Source organism: Cololabis saira, chromosome 20 (genome assembly GCF_033807715.1).
Source record: "Cololabis saira isolate AMF1-May2022 chromosome 20, fColSai1.1, whole genome shotgun sequence".
Taxonomy (NCBI): domain Eukaryota; kingdom Metazoa; phylum Chordata; class Actinopteri; order Beloniformes; family Belonidae; genus Cololabis; species Cololabis saira.
The window spans coordinates 27,408,384-27,428,735 of NC_084606.1; the positions used below are offsets into that span (position 1 = coordinate 27,408,384).

At 41.4% G+C, this 20,352-nt stretch overlaps 1 protein-coding gene across 1 annotated transcript in view; it reads left to right on the forward strand.

Annotated features, from left to right (window-relative positions):
* The window catches only part of LOC133419939 (pyruvate carboxylase, mitochondrial-like), a 290,321-nt gene that overhangs the window by 96,604 nt on the left and 173,365 nt on the right, over positions 1-20,352 (forward strand). The window contains exon 11 of the mRNA XM_061709419.1: positions 4,508-4,670. Within this exon, the coding sequence (XP_061565403.1) occupies positions 4,508-4,670 (163 nt within the window). The remainder of the gene's footprint in view (positions 1-4,507; positions 4,671-20,352) is intronic.

The following is a 20,352-nucleotide window of genomic DNA, read 5'->3' on the forward strand; positions in this document are numbered from 1 at the left end:
AGGCTAGTAGTGAGCATTTTGACGGCCGTCTGGCGAGAGAAGCACACTGATATATTTCATGTTCCAGTTAATGGAACATTCTTACTATAAATGTAGAGAAGAGAGGATAATATCTTTTTTAAAAAGGCTGGCCTATGTTAAGCGTAAGTTGATTAGTTTCCACACCAAAACTTTCCTCTTAAAAGTCACAATTTGCCTAACTTTAAAAAATACTATTGGGCAGCTCAGCTCAGAGCTATGGTTATGTGGATAACCAGAGACACTGACACACTGTGGGTGGGAATGGAACAGAGCTCATGTCAGAAGGTTCCTTTGGAGTCGCTTCCATTTCTTAATGATAATGAACTGAGGAAACTCAAGATCAGTAATGAATGGATCAGGGGGACATTGAAAGTCTGGTCAATGGTGAGAAAGAAACTTAAATTGTCACATTCTATTGGTAGGGCCACTAAGATTGCTATGAACCCAGACTTTTTACCTTCTAGTATGGACTCGGGGTATAACAAATGGGCTAGGAAGGGACTGATATATATTGGTCAAATGTTTAAGGGTCAAACCATGAAGTCATTTGAGCAACTAACCCAGGAGTTTGACCTTCCAACTCAGGACTTTTACAGGTTCTTGCAGCTGAGGCACTATCTTCAGAAGCATGAGGAATGGATGGTTATTAGTGGAGATCCATCTAAATTAGAGGAGCTATTCATATTTTTTGCAAAAGAAAATACTAAAAAAGGGATTATATCAAGGATTTATAAAGCCATAAACCAAGAATCAGATGGTGATAATATGGGGGTCAAAGAAAAATGGGAATTGGAAGCGAACATTATAATTACCGATGACCAATGGGAGGAAACATTTAAGGCGGGACATAAACTGACTAATAGCCCATTATGGAGGGAATTTGACTGGAAGGTGAAGATGCGGTACTTTGACGTCCCTGTCATCACATCAAAATATGGCAAAATGTCTGAGCTGTGTTGGAGAGGATGTGGTCTGGTTGGGGACTTCACTCATATATTTTGGGACTGCCCAAAGCTCGCCGATTTCTGGAAGAAGGTTGAATTAGAGATTAAACAGATTCTGCATGTGGATTTTACGATGGGGCCGGCCTTAGTCATACTAGGTATACTTCCGGAGGATATGATGGAGAGAGATCTGGCTTCTCTACTGAGAATTCTGCTTTTAGTTGCTAAAAAAATGATAACAGTCAACTGGCTGAAACCAGATTCCCCAAGCATGACACACTGGAGAGAGAGGATAAGACATGTGTATGTGATGGAGAAAATTACAGCAAGATTGAGGCTAAAAACCAACCAGTTCAGTGACCGCTGGGCGCTAATAACAGAAGCATTGAAAAAGCTATGAAAACTTCCTATTAACCTTTTGTTTTTATTTTTCTCTCTCAACATTTATTTTTGTATTTTTTATTTTTTTGGTTTATTAATTTTTATTTCTTTTCATGTCTTTTATTTCATTGTACACGATTGCACCTCTTCTGTTAGTATCTGTTAATATTGATAAAGAGTGTAAATGTGTATTAATCTGTTTGTGTTCAATAAAAAAAAAAGTTCAAAAAAAAAAGTCACAATTTGCATCTCAGGAAAGTGGTACATCACCAAAAACCGCTTCGTTGGAGGGTTGTATCCAGCCCTATTTGTTTTCAGAATCACGTTAAATTGGAGGTAAATATTACTCCGTCTTGCCTCATCAACCAAATGGAATATTTGGGGGACAACCATGATACATATCAACGCAGAAAATTGTTATATTTATCCCGGATGGCTCCATATTTGTCCAGAGACACACTCTAAATGTTGTGATGTTCAGAACTCTGGGCTGGCATTTGAGCCACTCAGCGTGGGTCTGCACACTAGACGCTGATCCTTTTTATCTCACTCGAGGCAAATAACCTCACCTAATCATCATCTGTAATCTGGCTGAGTTTAGTTTAACTCGCTAATGATGGAAGAAACTCTAATTCTGCTGCTGGTTTCATTGACATTGCTTCAGGCTGTTTGATGTTTAGGCATTATCTTCGTACAGAATGAAGTACATAAACCCTGAAGGGCCCTTGTTCACTCTGTGTTTGTTTTTTTTAAAGAAGAAGAAATGTGAATTCTTATTTTACAGGTTGGCAAAACTAGAGCCCTGTTAATTTGTATGAAAATCTACAAACTGCATGTTTTATTCTCAGCTTATACTGTTATTCTGTCTTGATTGCTGTTGAGATGTTTTAGTAATTCTGCACTATTTAGTAATTCTGTAAAGTGTCTCATGTGTGTCCTCGTAAGCTTCTTATTTTTGATTTTAAAGGAAAAAAGCTTACAAGGGGAGACAAATGCAGTGTTCTCGTCTTATTTGTGAGGGTGTTTTTAATGTCTGTCTTGTTGTATTTTTACAAAGGTAGAAGGCCAAAGATTTGTGTACTTTTTGTAAAACGGCAACAATCTTTCAGTATCCAAAGGTTTCTTTTGAGGCCGTTTTAGTTTTTTCTTATTTCTGTTTTTTCCCCTCTTGGGCCGTCCTTCGTGCACTTATCGCTAGAGATCGGTTTGATGGTCATCCATCGTCTTCAAATGTTGGTTTATATCATGAATAAAAGAACAACCAATATAACTGATTTTCTCCCCTAATTTTCACGTATTTCTCCTTTTTAATATCTATTTTCACATTTACTGACTTTAGAAAATGCTGCAGTCAGAAGCTCAGCGTTCGAGTCAGAATATTCATAGTTGACATCATGCAGCATTTTAATGATTGTTAATAAACTATAGGTCTTGGACTCAGAAACATTCACCCATCAAAGCAGAGGGGTTTCCCACTTTCATGTGCTTGCGTTGCGGAGGTGTGGTTGGACAGATGCAGTCATTTAAGAGAAGTTTTTCCATTCGCAGTCTTGTCAAGAACTCTTCAAACTATGTCCAACAAAATGAGGAAATTGCTTTTACCCATATGTGTTAGACTGTGCAAGGTCAAGAGCATGAACCCAGGAAATCTCTTCTGAGCTTTACATTTGAATAAATGCATAAAGATGATCCAAAACGAAGTGATAGGTCAGGGAAATGGGGAAAAGGAAATAATTCTGTCTGGCTTACACTTAAATCCTGCTTGTGTAGGCTTATTACTCGCCCCAAAAATAAATAAATGAAGCTGGTCGTTGAATGCATGCATTTTGATAACTTGATTATAGGTATCACTAAAAGGTTTATACACGGTGAAATGGGGGAAATGACCACACTGTGCTCAACTAATGCAACATCTGAATTATGTTAAAAATCTAACGGTCCAAATTAGATAAAGCTGTAAAATAACTATCTATCGTAATCTATTGTGATCAAGTTTCTGTGTTTATTTGAGTAATGTTTATCAATTTAATCATTTTAAATGCACATTAATAGTAGTCTACCTTTGCAATCATTTATATGGAGATGTTAGTTTTCATAAATGTTTTTCCTCGTAGTGAATCAGGGATTGAGAGAGAACCCGTCACCTGACCAGAGCTCACGAGATTCAAAGGTCTTGATTATCGAGTTCATCCTTTCATCCATCTTTAAATGGGGGAAATGACCACACTGTGCTCAACTAATGCAACATCTGAATTATGTTTCAATATATTAGAAATGTATGCAAACATCATGCTGGTTACTTGATCTGAACTTGCTTGGAATTAAACAAAGATGGTAGTCTTTGATACAAAGAGGCACCGGTCCAGTGGTGGGTCTAACCTCTGTAGATTCCCTGCAGTACCTTCACACTTACTTGTACATACCGTATTTTACGGACCATTAGGCGCACCGCATTATAAGGCACAATATCAATGAGTGGGTCTATCATACATAAGGCGCACCGGTGCAACATATATAAAGCGAAACAAAACAGTCTTGTAAGTTGAGTTCTTTCACAATAACTCTTATTGTTCAGTTTTAAATAATACCGAAAATTACTTTCACATTTAACACAAATAAAAAGTGGAGGTCGGTAAACGTCGTATTACGTCCTGTTCTCTGATTGGTTCATCGTTGCCAGCGGTAGCAGCACCTGAAGTTAGTGTGAGGTTGGAACAACGTTGTATTCCAACATTTGACTATAACTGGATTATGATACGGATTTGAAAATTGGGTTTACTCTAAAAACCTAACGTTGGCTAAAATCTTGGATTTTAAGTGTGCCTTATAGTGTGGAAAATATGTTAATTTAAATCATGTTGCCAACCTATGAAATGGACCAGAAAGTGTAAAATTGTAGGTGCCTGTTAGGAAGTGTTTACCCATCACTTTTAGTAGGCAGCGTGTCCTGCAAATACTGCTGCTTTTACTGCTGCAGAAACTCAAAGACCAGATTTGAGAACAAGATATGGTGAAGAATGAATACATTGAGGGTGGGGGGGGATGTGCTTAGCCTTCTCCGAACCTTTTGTGTGCTTGAAAATAAGTTCTGACAAAAGAAACTCAAGGCAGCATTCATGTTGTTCAGTCCATTCACCCCCTCGTCACCTCTCTGCCCACAGCGTGGACCTGGTGCATGCCCAGCTGCACGTGTGCGAGGGCCGCAGCTTACCAGAGCTCGGCCTCAAACAGGAGAAGATCAGGGTGAACGGCTCCGCCATTCAGTGTCGAGTGACGACCGAAGATCCCGCCAGAGGCTTCCAGCCAGACACCGGGAGGATCGAGGTATGCTTCGTCCATTTGCTACACCGTGGTCACATGTTCTGCAGAGGATGGTGCAAGTAGACGTGGCGTGTTGAGTCTGATCTGTCATGCATATTTATTTATTTATTTATTTTTTAAACGCTTGCATTGATTATTGATTTGTCAATTACGACAGATTTGCCTTGGGGAAATGTCTAGCATGACTCATATCTGAGACTGGCTGGTTTTGAGTATAACAGTACAGATATAAACATTAGAACAAGGGGAAAAAGGAACATAAGCAGTAATTCAGTGTAAATATCAGTTAATTTGGCTGAATGCAAGGCGATACAGAAAGATTATGAGCACATGGGGCAAATGTATTGCTGGTTTCAGTGTTGCTGCTGTAAATTATACACGAAGCCAGAGAGCTGCGTTGGGATTTCTCTCGGGAGCAGGAGGTTTTAACACTTTCCAGAGCAGATGGCCCAAAAAAAAATTACATTGGCTGGCTTCAACTACAGTGTGGGAGTCAAAACAATGAGGTTCAGTTGAAAATTAAAACAGAATTTCAAATGCAAAGATTGAACTCTGTGAGTCTGTCGGTACATGTGAGGCATTGTGAGACTTGACAGCAGTTTACTCTGGTCCACATTCACCGAACAAAAAAAAACAACAAAAAAAAGGGTTTGGTGGTGTTTTACTGCAGATCTGTGTTTCACTTCATCTGCTTGTGTTAGTAAGGCAACAATGCTTCAGCTGTGGGGTCATGAGAGTAGCACACAAGGCTGTCAGACGTTGCCACGTCAGAATAGCTGAGTGCTTTTCTTCCTCACCGCTGAAGACAGGAAGGACAAAATCAAGCACTGGAATTGTTGACAGGATGCGAGGCAGCGGGTGACCCGCTGAAGAATCCAGCAGCACTGATCACAAGTGTTTTGAGTCGTATACCGAACAGAAATCACATTGCGAGGCTTTAGATGAGAGAAATTTCCGATTTGTGGACAGGAGGAAAAAAAACGAACAGTCCAAATTAGATAAAGCTGTAAAATAACAAATACAAATCTACTGTGATCAAGTTTCTGTGTTTGAGTAATGTTTATGAATTTAGCCATTTTAAACGCACATTATTAGTGTAAAGGATTGCACTACCTTTGCAATCCTTTATATGGAAATATTAGTTTTCATAAATGTTTTTCCTCATAGTGAATCAGGGATTGAGAGAAGACACGTCACCTGTATCGAGTATCGAGTTCATCCTTTATCCATCTTTAGATTCCCCATTGCACACTGAATCCACTAAATACTCCTGAAATAAGGTGAAAAGCCAAGCTGTGAAATTTTGCTGCGACCTCTTCTGCAGCCCCGTCTGGAGGGTTGGCAGGTGCTTCAGCCCTCCTAGGCGTCTCAGGTACGATGTGACAAGCTTTGCATAAAATGGATTTGCGGATTTCCTGAAATTCTCTCTCAGATCCTCTCAGGCTCCGTTTTAGCGGGAGTGTCAGTGTACGGCTATTGCGAGGCCTCACTTGGAGGAGTTTTTATCAGGTTCAATTCGGGTCTTTACTAGAAGATCCCAGAACCTTTGCTGAATTACCCCAAATCCACTCCAGCGTTGCCGCAGCTGCAAGGCTTGTGATATTGTCCTGTTGGAAGATTTACTGTCGGCCAAGTCGCAAGTCCTGAGCGCTCTGAAGCAGGTTTTCACTCAGATATTTATGTAATCCTTTCAGCTTTCTCTTCACCTGGACTTCAACCCCACAGTTTACTTCCACCAGGGCTCAGCAGTACCCCCGTTAAGATATTTACATAATCTGCCTGCTTTTTTGAAATTGATTTCATATTTTTCTTTTCCACTTTTCTTCAATAATACACCGCAAAAATGTCATTTCCCCTTGAAATTAAAGCACTTCATTTCAATGTTACTGCAGACTTCAAAAAGCAGACCTAAAAAGCAGATCTAAACCACTTATTTTAAAGCGCAGACTGAGGAAGTGAATCATTGGTGCTAAATGCCAACTTGGAAATGTCTTCCATCTACATATGAAATGTATGAAGCTCAGCTGGCGACCATCACGGTCCCGTTTTGGTCAGGCAGCGAGCTCAAGGAAGAGTCCTGGCTGCTCCCAAACTCTGCACTTAACATTTTCAGTGTGGAGGTTGGTGTACCAGCAGAAACCTCCGATAAATCCTGATTTATATTTCATAGGTTTACTGAGCTCCGTGCTCTGGCCCAGCCTCGCCCTGCAGTGAGGGCTGTTTGCAGTAGTCGGTGGATGGGGTTGCATATAGATTGAGAAACAAAGTTAAACCGAGCTGAATAAGGCTGACGCGTTTGAAATACGCAGTATGTATATATGCCGCTGCTGTTTCTGTCTAAGGTCTTCCACACCGGAGTTTGAAAAATGCAAGCTGCAGAAGAGTGGGTGATAGAGTATCACTGACTCCAGCCAAGACTTCGGCAGATGAAAGTAGATGGAATAAAACTGAAATAAAATATTAAACAATACAGAGAATCCAAAGCAGAGTGATAGGATTTTTCCCATCAGAAATGCACAGTTGAAACTCTTCTTGGAGATCTTGTCTTTCCTCATCTGACTGGTTGATGCTATGAATAAAATGCTAGGTGACGGTCAATTTTAACCTGCAACATGGGCTTTTCTATCCAATGTATCTGTCGTTTGGTTCTAATCAGGTGAAAAATGATGAGTCCTGTTGTGCAGCAGGGTTTTAGAGTTTGAACTAGTTAACACATCTCCCATGGGCCCTCGTCTGAGTTTTGTATGTGGCTCAATAAAGGGACCAAATTCGACCAGGAAGCTCAGCTTGTTCAAGTAATAAACGTAACTAAAAGTCCTTTGCTCCTAATTGAAATAAACTGTTTCAGATTCGCATCTGACTTGTGGCTATTGGCCAAAACACGCCAGCTTATTTGAATAAAGCCACTGCTGTGTGGGTGTCTCACTTTGCTCGAGTATTGCTTCATGCTGGAAATTGAACAGTGACCTTGCCACTTCAGGGTCTTTGTCTTGTTGCTACTCTGCGCATTTTCTACATTCCCCTCTATGCTCGGCTCCGTTTCCCCACATGCCACTTGTCTGAATACACTTACATGTTCCTCACATCCTTATCTCTGCTTTAAAGCTTTGCTGGTCCCTCCTTAATCTCTATATTCTGTTTCCTGTGTTTCATTTATTGCTGCTGCTGGGTTTAAGACACACGGCAAACATAGGTCAACAGCAGAAACGCCTTCCCCAAGTATTACTCAATATAAATGAGTCAAACACAGGAAAGCTTCCCACATTTGAAGGACATGGATAAATGATCTGTGGAGATCGGCCTCGGTGCACCACAGATGAAGGGCGGGAGAGGTACCATGTCCTCCGTATGTTCTCAAGGCAAGTTGTATGATTGGCTTTGATGGAGGAGGATGAATCGACTCCTGAACTCTTCTTGGAGCTCATGCAAATGTCCCACAACATGATGCCCCAAATCTAAGAGAAGCAAATCCACTTCACTCAGATTTGGAGTGAAGATGCAAATGATCAGACTTTGAACCAACTCGTCTGATGAGAGCTCTGAAAAGCTGTCTCTCTCGCTCCCTGTGCTGAGTTCTGTCAAGGAGCTGCAGAGTGCATCAGCACGAGAGGGCAGGAGTCATATACTGTCCTGGAAAAGCTATTTTCTCCACAAAAGACCAAAATTCGGCTTTCTTGTGCACAGTGATGGAGCATCATATAATTTCAAAGAAAGGATGAAAAATGGCATCAGGGAAGATGGGAGCGGAATATGGGTTTTAGGATGGGGGAATTTGGGAACAGGAAAAGGGTAAATGGGCAAAAATGAAGGTGCATAACATGGGGAGCAACTTTGACTTCAGCTGTAGCGATGAAAAATTTAACACTCAGTAACGGCCCACTTGCTTTGCATCTCTGACTTTTATTTTAACGGTGCTTTCAGAAAGACTAGAGCAAATGGGAACATTTTTCTTTATTTTTGGACATTCACTAACTGAATGCACCAAGTAAAAGCAGCACAAAGGAACTTTTGTCATATTTAGCTTCTACAGTTGCTGAGATTAAGTCACTTTTACGCCGTGGTGCAGCATCTCTTTCCTGGGCTCTTACTCGTGCACCCATTCATTGTCTTCCTCTGCCGTGATGTCCACTATAGTTCTGTGTGCTAGCTGTCGGGTGATACGGTGCCATGAAAAGATACGAGACCCCAGGGAAGGGAGTCCGGAGTGACTTTGATGGATTTTTGATGAAAGCAGGGACATGACACAGCACTGCTAGATGAGTAAGCAAATAGCCCTTCAAATGAAATTGAAACTGATATTTTAACATGAAAGTCTTTTTGCGGTGCTTTAACTGGACACTTAAGGTTTCAATCAAATGAAATGGACTGAGAGTAGCTCTTGTACATGGGAAATGGCATTTGAACATTAAAGTCAACAGTACCATTGAGGGAAATGATTTTGAATCCTTCGTCACATTTGTTTCTGCTCTGAAGGCCTGTGCCAGCAAAAATTCACTGTTTTGCTTTATAAATAAATGTACATTTAGTTGAAACACATTTCTGAAATTGAAAATGAAGCTTTGCTGTTTTCAGTCTGGTCAAATGTTAGCTAAAGATCACAAGTTGGTCTTTCTGACCCATTAATTTCATGATGCCTTTTATGAATAAGGTGGTTTATTATGCTTAAAAAATGACCTATTTTCCTTAATGCTTCATCTGGCGCTTACCATAAGATGCAGCACTTGAATTGGAGGAAACTGCATGAACATATTGTTGGTTTAACTTGTGAAGTATAGCATGTTTATGCAAAGCAGGCTGCACAGGGACGTTTTGGCTGGAGGGCAAAATTATGTCAGATAAGAGTGAGGGATGGGTTTTAAAGTCGAGGTAATGAGCGGCAGCGCTGCAGAAAAATGGCAGGAAAAGATGGGTTGCACCCTTCAGTATCGAGCAAATAGGAGAAGGCAAGAGGGAGAGTATTAAAACAGCACATTGGCATTTAAAGAAAAACAATCTGTTTCTATTTCTCCAACAGCGCTCATCACATTCAGCGGATCCACCAGCATCTTGGCAAATAAGCTCCGTGATCAGTTTAGCTTTGTGAGATGTGAAGGTGATTGTGAGAAGAAGTGAAAAGCCGTCACTCCTACGGCGTGATAAACGGGGGAATAAAGTCAGTTTAGCAAAGCCTGAAATCCCGTTTAGTGAAGGTAAGATAAAGAGGGAGGAACGCGGCTCTGTTGTCGAGTAGGTGAAGTGGTTTGGATGATTTAGATGCGTCTTCTACTGCAGGAGGAAAATATCAATGTCTCTATTTCTAGTAGCGATTACCCTTTAACTCATCCGTTTATCCCTCATCTGCTATGTCGTGTAACAAAACACTACAAACACAAATCTTCCTGATGACTTCTTTTTCTGCTGGTGAAATTGTCCCTTTTCCTATTTTTTCTGCAGTTTTAAATCAGAGTTGATGTCCATCTGTCAGTCTTGTTTGTGATTGTCATCTTTCTATACATTATCTTCCTAACCTCCCAACATTCCTCCATGTTTTTCTTTCCCTCTCCTCCTTTTCCCACCTCATGTCACCATAAAAAGACTGCAAATGAGGCCGTATCTGACGGTTTCCGTCTCCTCCCAGCGTTCCCGTTTTTTCGCAAAACTGTAATTCGGCTCCTCGTTTCGCTTTTTCGCTTGTCCTCCCACTCATTTTTCCTCCCCTCGTTCTTCACTTCCCACTGTCATGCATCTCCAAAGGAAGGGAAACGCTTACATTACCGGCATTTCATCATCTTTTTTCTCCTTCTTTCATTCCTGCATTTGTCTGAATTTGAAAATCCGTCATCTCATAATTCTTACTATAAACTGGCCGTCTCTCCTCCTCGCTGTGTCGTCGGCGTTGATCGCATCTCTCCATTTCAACGTCCCCACCCCTATAGGCATCTTTATGTGGTTTCCTTTAGTGGAGCACATTTGCATGTGCCACTCACTGCATTAATGATGTTTAACAAAGCAACTGTGGGTGTTAGTCTCCGTGAGCCCCTCATCCCTCCATAAAATAATTTGAAAATAGGTTGAGTCCTAATTAGAGGAAGTGTGTTCGTCTTGCCTTTCATCATAAAAACATGTTCAAATGCACGTCATAAACATCCGGCACCCCGCTGTTTGTCTTTATTGGCAGGTTCATCGTTATTATCTTTCATTTTCTTAATTGTCATCAGGATGTCAGTCACCAGACTAATCAGAAGTTAGAGATTGGCTTACTTCATGTCAAGTTTGACTTTTTAAAGAATCTATCAAATGTTTGAACTTTTCATTTCCGCAATAGTATTGAATTTTTAATACCTTAATTAAATGTATGCTTATGCATGCATAAATATTTAACTTTATTTTATACAATTATACATAATTGGAGGGCAGTGAAATGTAAGATTCCTATCATTTGCATCAATTAATTTCTGTTTTGAGGATTTACAAAGTATTAAAAATAGTTAAAAAATTTCAGAAAGACACTACTATTGTACCGTGTGGTGCGATGCAGGAAAAAGATTGAAAAAATTGTGTGTGTGTGTGTGTGTGTGGATAGATAGATAGATAGATAGATACACACACACACACACAGGTGAGGATGTTGGATCTAAACCGCACAAGAAAAGCCAACAGCTGACTATCGGGGATGCAGGGACGCTCCTTCACATGTCCACATTACACCTTTACACCGTCCCTCTTTTACTTTTGCGTGTGTAGTCTGACAGAAGTCGAGAAGCATCACAGTCTAAAACATGTTCTTGCAGCCACGCTTTCATTTCTGGGATTCCCGCTGTGTCCTAGTCAGCCATCCAAGCTCATCCATTTTATTTGCCAGATCTTGCATTCCTCATGATGATCAAAGGGGAGACGGAAAAAATTAAAAAATAAGAAGATCCCTCCTTGCTTTGTGTTGATCTTGCCCTACATCCTACATCTTTTGGAAGCTCAGCCGGCTCTTTTTTTTTTTTTTCAACTTGTAAACAACTCTCCTGTTGGACTGGTTATGGTTTACAGATGTTTGAGCACCGAGAGTTCTTGTACAAAACTCCTTTTGAAGAGCACCACATCCAAACTAGCATGAATCGTATTTTCCAAAAATATCATTGCACTAACAAGGATAAACAAAAGCTCAGTCTGTAGGAAGAAACAACACAACATCACCTAAAATACTGCAGCAGGCTGCCGCTAGTGTGGCGACACTCTCGAAACATCACACAAATCCTTTTTCAACAGTAAGTGTTGCATTTGTGGCAAGTAAGAAACTCGGCCATTAAAACCAGTCCTCTGTCAGTCATCTGCAGCTGGTTCATGCAGCTACTCGTGTCGCTGCTGCAGGAGGATTCATGATGACAACCGCTGTGTAGCGATCAGCCAATAATTATTTTTTATATAATTATATACAATCAACCCGTTTCATTGTTCCAATGAAACAATCAGATTCAACTTAATTCACCAAATGAGGAATTTGATTCAGCATATTTTGTCTTTCAAGGTTCAATGAAATACGAAATAAAGGATATAACAATGAAAAAGTACGTACACAAGCTTAAGATGTCAAACACGAAATGCAAATCTTGGTTCATAAAGAGTTTAACTGAAACATGTTAACTGTGACATCCAGGTCCAGAGACCCCGTCTGAAGGCAGACCGCCTGCACTTGGCGACGAGGTGCACACAAAGCTGCATGCAGCTCCACACTCACAAAACCAGGGTGTAATTTCCACCGAAATGATCTTTGACTTTGAGAAGGTCGTGTGCAGTGCTGCTCTCAGCAAGAGCAGGCTTACTCATGCAGTGTGTGTGTGTGTGTGTGTGTGTGTGTGTGTGCACAGTGTGTATTTGGACAAGTAGGTATAGTGCCCTTTGGGCTTTACTGCTAAAAGAAAACATTAAGGTTGTTGCGTGTACATGCACTATTTCACGCTCACGCACACAAACTATTGAGTTAAACCATGTATTAAGTGCAAGACGGTGCTCTTCCCACTCCATTTCTGCCACTATTTACTGATGGGAATTATAGGCCCAAAACGGCCCAGTATTTGAAGAAGTGACATTTTTCTCAAGGCTCTTAGTTTTTAAAAATATAATAGTTTTCTAAGCCAGTGTTTCTCAGCAGGTTTGACTTCAGGACCCACCATCCCCGTCAACAAGGAGCAAATAAAGCAAGATTTCTAAGCTCTAATATTTATTTAATGAAAAGATGCTGCAGTTTGAACCTTATATTGTTGAGAGTTAACAGTTCTTTCAGGGACAATCATGGAATAAATGAGAAAAACTGAGAATTCATTCCAAAAAGGCTCAGAAGTCCAGCTTTAGCTGAATACCCACGCACTGAATGTATAACAAGCACCGTACTAGGAGACTATTCAGCCACTTAAGCTTTACACATAATGCCAGGCACGTTTATTTCAACAACAAGCTGAACACAGCTTTTCCATTTCTGGCTCTGACTCTGGGAACCGTAAACATTAGGAAACAGGACTGATGGATGAGGCTTTCAGTCGTACAGTCCCCATTCAGGAGCCTTAAAACTTCCAGGACGTAACTGCTTACCTAGAAAGGGTTCATTAAATACGACTGCCGCCCCCCTCCTCCCCGTAAGGCAGAAATAATCAAAAACACTCCAGCAACAGCTATTTTAACAGTCACCCAGTGTTTTCTTGCAAAATGCAACAAATAAAAAACTGAGAAGTAGGTCTGAAACGCGTAGCTTCACCTGAGACCTGAGTCCCATTGAAAATGTGTCCCACTGCTGGGCCCTGACCCACTCATCTAAACAGATCTTTTCTTGTTTGGACTAAAGCAATTTTTTTGTGCACGTAACCCAGTATTCCCGTTTCTTTATCGTGTTAAGTGTTGTATCTTCCTGAGGCTGCCGCTCTAACCTGCAGATGGACGATAACTTGCTTCCCAGAATTTGCATCATAACGTTGCATCACCTGGGTCTTTTTTAAAGTACTAAACATGATGCACAACACTTGTATTTGGAGAACTTAAGGGCTGGTTTTCCAGTAATCCAGTCAACTGTGTCTTCATTCATTCGTGCTCTGCAGACAGATAAACAGCTATATCACCATCGAGTTACACAGAACGTTTCCGCTTTTTAACAGGCTTCATAAAAGCGATCCGCTGCTCGGATGTGCCACCTTTCCAGCTGCGCATCATTTCCAGCTGCGCATCATTTGTAATCTAATCATTTAGCCTCCAAACAGTATTTATTTTCCTATCATTTAGCTGTATTGTCAAGCTGACCCCACTGAGGTCTGAAATGTCTGCCACCCCAATTTTACATTCTGTGACCCTATGCATTTCACTTGTTTTAATTAAAAAGTAGTCAATTCTGGAGTAGACAGAGTGGGGAACTGAATAGTGTGTGTAGTCCCTTTTCTAGCGGATGAATTTCCCGCCACACATCAATCAGTCCCATTTCTTTCACTGAAGTGTTGATAAGCTTGGTCATTGTGTTGAGAAAGGACCAGTTTGTTGACATTTAAAGACAGAAATTCTCTTTTGGGAACATTACTATCTAATGGGAACATTAACGATTATACACTTGAGTTTCTAGATTATTACAGATGAGCTGAAGGATCCATGTGGGTGAAGTAGTTTGTTGCTACAGGGCGTAGTTAACCCTTTAACATGTGACCCGTGGTAGCTCAGCCCTTCATGGAATAATGGATGTATAGAGAGAGACGGAGGGAATCTAGTTGGGTCTAGTCCCTGTAGTTGGACCTGCTGGCCATACAGCGATGTAAAAGTATTCAGACTGTCTTAGTGTGTACTAATACTACTTGGGTGTGTGCACGTGCACCTGATATGACGTGCGCCTACATGTGTGTTGGTTCATGATGAAATGTCCATGTTGTGTCTCATCTTGCTGTCATTTAGCTTGTTTTTCCAGCTGATCTCTTGCCTCCTGTCTCCTATGCATCATTCCTGTTTTCTATCTGCTCTCTCCATCTACCTGCTTCAATTTCATTTCTCCTCTGAGCTTGTTTTCTTTGTAGTTATTATTCACCTTTTCTCTGTCATTTCTCATCTTTTCCTCCCGTCTCCTCATCTGCTGTTGGCTCATTTGTTTCTGCAGCCTCACATTTATTTGCTATTCGCTATTCTTCACCCTTTTCTTCCCCAGCGGTCCCCTCTTTTCTATTTTTGCTTCTTTTCCCCCTCCCTCCTGGTCCTCATCATGCTGCTGATTTTCTTTTTGCAGGTTTCCCCCTGTGTCTCCTGGTCTTTTCTTTTCATCTTGGTCGGAACGCCTTCAATAGATTCACCCTTTTATTTTTGCCTCTTTCACCCCTCTGATCATTGTTCCTTTCATTCCTTATATGGAAATCTTATTTATCCATTCCTGGTCTTTCAGTGCTCCATCCTGCCGGTTCCTCCAGAACTCGTTTATTTCTAAATCCAATTCATTCCCTCTCTACCTCCTTTCTTTTTCTGTACACCTGATCCCCCATTTCCTGTTTGAACAATATACTTTTTCTAAAGTCTAGCGCGACCCTACTCCTCGCAGTTATTCTCTGCCTGGGGGGTGAGGCGGTACACTTGACTATTTTACCAGGGTTTACAGTTATGGTTTTCCATGTTTGCATTCTGACTCTGCACTTTGAAGGCTTTTTATTTTTTTAAATTTCCCCCCTTTTTGTGCACATTTTACATAACGGCTGTTTAATCTGAGAGGATTCCCAGTTGTGTGTGGCCCATTAGCTCCATCTTCTCCCAGTAGGATCTGTGAGGCTCTTCGCCGTCCCTGAGCTCTCCCAGGAAACCGAGGCCCGTAATCAATTCCTGCTCCGCTTCAGTGTGTTTTAGTCTGAGAACTTGATGCGACCAGAGGGGAAAGATAACCAAGGTTTTGGTTCGACTTGTAACTCAACGTGAAGCCCGGAGCCTTTTCGTTTTTTTGCAGCTACATTGACTCAGATTGTGGCGTAGCAATTAAATATAGCTATCAATCGACTTGAGGTGTATTTGTGGAAAATCGCTTGTTTCCGTTTTTAGAGCACTAATTTTCAGATGTTACGCTGTTACTGCTTCATTTATGAGTCTGATCTTTACCGGAAGAAAATAATGTGTTGAAATGAGAGGAGTTTAAAAGAAACTGTGTTGTTAGACTCCCATAAATGAATAATTTAATAGATGGGAATCAAAAGTTGAGTATGTGATGATGGTGATGGCTAATGATATTAGATTTACGGTGGTTAGTGTTAACCAAATGTCAAAAGAGGTCTGTCAGATCTGGTAGAGCAGTACTTTGTTCAGATAAACCATCCAGGCTGGCCTGCTTCAAGTAATTTCTCATGAGACCCATTCTAACGTTTTGACCTTTTCTCCCAAGGCTGAACAGAGTAAAGCCAGACTAATCAAAGCATCAACCTCTCCTCATTTTCTCGGGCAAAGTCACAACTTTTAATTGGCGTAAGTGAAAACAGCGGTGAGTTTCCTCTCGGAGCGTGGCTGCGGAGTCGGACTGGCAGACCAGTCGACGCTCTGCATGCTAATGGAAAGCAGGACGCCTTAAGAAGGTCCCCTGGATTATTTTCACTTATAGCTGCTGTTAAAGTCCCAGGTGTCCTCCAGTGGTGCTGCATTAGTATGACAAGGGCCTCAGCATGTCCGCCTTGACACCGGCGAGGGTGTCGGCTTGCATACCTGCTACCTGTCTGTTTACAGGGTGGTACATCCGTCGCCGTTATGCATAAAAACGAGCCGATGACTGAAAAGGAGACTTATGAATAAATGATGGATTAATTGAGCGTGTTTGAGAATTCTAATCCAATTAGACAGAACTATGACTCAAACAGGCCACTGATCCCCCAGAGCTCCTGATAATTTGATTGTGTTATTAATGGATTTGCTGCATAAACTACAGATACCGATGTCTATGACGCTAACAAGTGAACTTGTTTGCTTCCAAAGGCACTAAAGCAGTTGCCTACCCAGCTTGCAAATATGCCACGATATGTTTTTCTTATACATGCAGTCCAACTGTTTTACCCTCCGCTGTGCTGACCAGCCCTTGATCTCTCTTCATCATCTTCCTGTTTGTGTAATCCGTCCTCCAGGCCGCTGTCATCCCTCCCTCGTTCTCACCAAACCCTTCGTTCGTGTTGCCGTCTCCTTCTCACTCATTCCCTGCTCTCACTGACCCCCACAACCCCTTAAAGGAGACGTGCTCCTGTTTTTTTTGCTCACACAAGTGTCAACAGGGTTGTTTTTATTAGGATTTATGCTGCTAGTGACTTCAAACCCCCAAATAGGTGGCCTGAAGCTTAGAAAAAGGACTTTTTCTTTATATCTAATTTGATAGTTAATCTGCTCATACTACAACTCTCATCCTCTTAAATTCCACTTTTTTCATTGAACATCTCACCTTTTTTTTTCCTTCAATGTGTCTAACGTGTTTTGGGTATTTATGCACAGTCCTGTGTTGTCTGGCAGTCGGATGGTGTGTGTCTCCTGATCTAATGCTGTGTACACCATTTTCTCGTGTGTGTGTGTGCGCGGGCGTGTGTGTGTGTGTGTGTGTGTGTCATGGTGCATCTGCATCATTGTATGCACTTGCATCCTTGTTTCTGCGTGAGTGTTTGGGGGGTGTTTTATCAGCTCTCACAGATGGCCCCAGCCTCTCATCCATCGTTCCAGTGAAATGAAGAGCCCTCTGAAGAGTGAATGCAGGCGAGAAAGGAATGGACACACAGGAATGGAGAGATGTAGAGAGCGAAGGGTGATGACGCACCGCAGAAGGGAGAGGTGTAGAAGACGGGGGACGGCTGTTCAGAAATGGCTAGAAAATGAAAATGGTGATCATAAGATGGAGAGGTTCGGAGGAGTGGTGAAGAGGAAGAGATGCCACTGGAGGGGACACTGTGGAGCTTGTGTGGGCTTTTCACGTGAGCTTGAGTCTAGCACTCACGAATTCCGACCAAGTTGTTGACATCGCTCCAATAAGCTTGTTAGACTTGGTGGTTTTAGGTGACATCATGTATTTCTTGGCACTTGGTCCTGTGAAGTTGTCTTTGGTCACAGCTGGAGGTACACGGCTGCATTTCTGTGGTTAATGTGCATTAACTGAACGCTTTTCAAATCAGGACATGGAGTATTTACGACACATCACATGCAACAGGAGAAATGAAAGGAAGGAGCGAGGTTTAAACTGGAAGGGAACACTCGGGGCGAGATGAGGGGAAGGAAGCAAGTTTGGGCTTTGTCAGAAGAGCTGACAAGAGGTAAATAAGAGCCAAATCTGAAAGCAGTCGTTAAGCAAACGGACTGAAAAGCAAAAGGGCTTTGGGCTAGTGAGAGAAGCACAACAAAATGGTAAAAAGGTTGGGATGTTTGAACTAGAAGGAAGTGTTTGGGCCTCAGTCTGTGTTTATAGTCACCCAGTTACAGAAAACTGCATCAGTCTAATAAGATGATGTTCTGGGACACTTAAGGTGTGTCCACTGAGAAAGGTGATGGATTTGGGAAGCCTACAAACTGGGGAAATGGTTTTACCAAAACCCAACTGCCTGCTCATGAAATCACAAGTGCACCCTGCGGATGTTGAATACTTTGGCCGCCTCCCAGGACGAGGTTAACGGCATACGTTGTGCACCTTCCTCCCACATGAAAGATGCATCCCATCACCGTTGCAGTCTCGGTGCAATTTGAGCTCTCAGCCAGGGGAGGAAGAGGCTCGATTGGGGCCATAATGAGCTTCTTCCAGATGTGTTCTTTAACCCTAACCATCCTCGGTAGGTTTATGAAAGCTCAAGGTGAGGGGAAAAATAAAGCCGTAATTTTCCATTCTGCATCATTATGACTGAACTAAATCAATCTCCATGGTGGACGACTCTTCACAAAATAAATCCAGTCTTTAACCAGACTGAGTCCACACTGAGTCACCTGCACATGCATTACAGTAACAGCTGCAGGGTGGGATTGTTAACGCGCCTAGATCTGACTCTCGGAGCTGGTTTGTCTCCCGTCTGCTGCTGTTAGGGCTTGAACTTTGCTGCAGACAGAATCACTTAGTTTATTCTTCACTGCATTATTCCTTTGCAGTTTTAGTAGGCTGTCCAGTTTTTGTACATTTTGACATCCAGAGAAGATGATTTCTAGCTACTAGCTACAAGACGGATGGCATGATGCATTAGGCGGAGGCTACAGCATCATACTAAAATTGTATAGCTAGATCATCATTCTGCCCTATTGGATGATTTCACAAATATCCAGAAAAGATCATCAAATAGTTACAAGTCCTCCCCTGCAATTTAGCGTAATGGAGTTCTCTCAAGTCGTTAAGCAGGTTTTGAGCACTTATTATCCAATAATTTCCAGCAAACCTCAATACTTTGAATTTTTAAACCAAGCTCACTCATCAGACCACAGAAAGTACTCTCTATAATCTGCTCTTGCTGTTGTACAATCACCCAAAACTGTGGCTGGTTTATAGCATCATCGTGTTTATGGAAAAGTTAAAGTCCAAAAAAAAATACTGCAAAGAAATAAATGTTGAACCGCTATTTTGACGAGAACGTTGATCAGTATAGAGGCAGGAATAATCCAGTTGGGATAAAAGGGTAATAATATCCAGCTCTTATGTATCATTGTAAAGGTAATGAAGAGACCAAGGAAGATGATAATGACATATATTAAACAGAGGGATTTAAGAACGTCTAAACCTGGTTTAAAAAAGAAGATAAAAAAGACAATTTATCAAATTTCCTCCATTTCAGTGATTCATAGACGGCATCCGTCTAAATGAGATGTAATAGTTTGGAGTGTGCAGCACTGGGAAATAAGCGGGAAATAAGCTCATTTGATTCATGGCTGTGCGTTTATGTCCGTTTTATTGGTTTAACACATTCTTGTGAGCGTTTCTGGGATGAAATGAATTAAACTAGAATTAGACTGAACATTAGCAATTGAAAAAAAATCTAAATTTGACTAAATCATCTAACCATCGCACATGAATGTGAGAAAGCAGCTGTATGAACTAGACGTGTAAGATGAAGTACAGCAGATTAAACCCTATCTAGAGTTGTTTATTTTGTTCACTTCCTGCTACGCTGTATTTTAATATGCGCTCTGTGATCCCGTTCCGTCTGTGATCTGAGAGCTCCTCTCTGCCTTTGTTTGTTTTGGTTTGTTTTGCAGTTAAATCCCTCCCACACATGTAGACTCGTCTCATTCCTCTTTCAGCAAAAGCATTGATCAAGCCTTTCGAAATATCAGAGAAATAATGAACGTCTCTCGTCGGCCCTCGATGAGGCGGCGAGAAATCATTTAGCTCTGCTGTCAGCTGCTCGACTCTGAAGAAGCAGCCTGAACTAGAAAAGAATTCAACAACAAATCAACAAACATTTTGAAAAGATAACTTTAGTTTTTGGCTCCAGCTCTGCAGCAACATTTGTTTTCCTTCTTTATATTCCCCCCTTAGCTCCTTTTTTCTCATTCTGTCCTCTTTGTCTGTATTAGTGTACTCGCCTCGGGCTCACAGGTTGCCAGCTTCCCATTTGTCATCGCAAATGTGCTTTCACTTCACTTCTTTAGTGGTGTGCAATGAAAAAAGCATTTCTCTCGTTTCCTTTGCTTCAATCTCTATGTGACACGTCCTCATTTCAGGACAACATGTAAACTTTGCCTAAAAGGGAAAAAAACTTAATTATAAAAGCAATAGACCTGT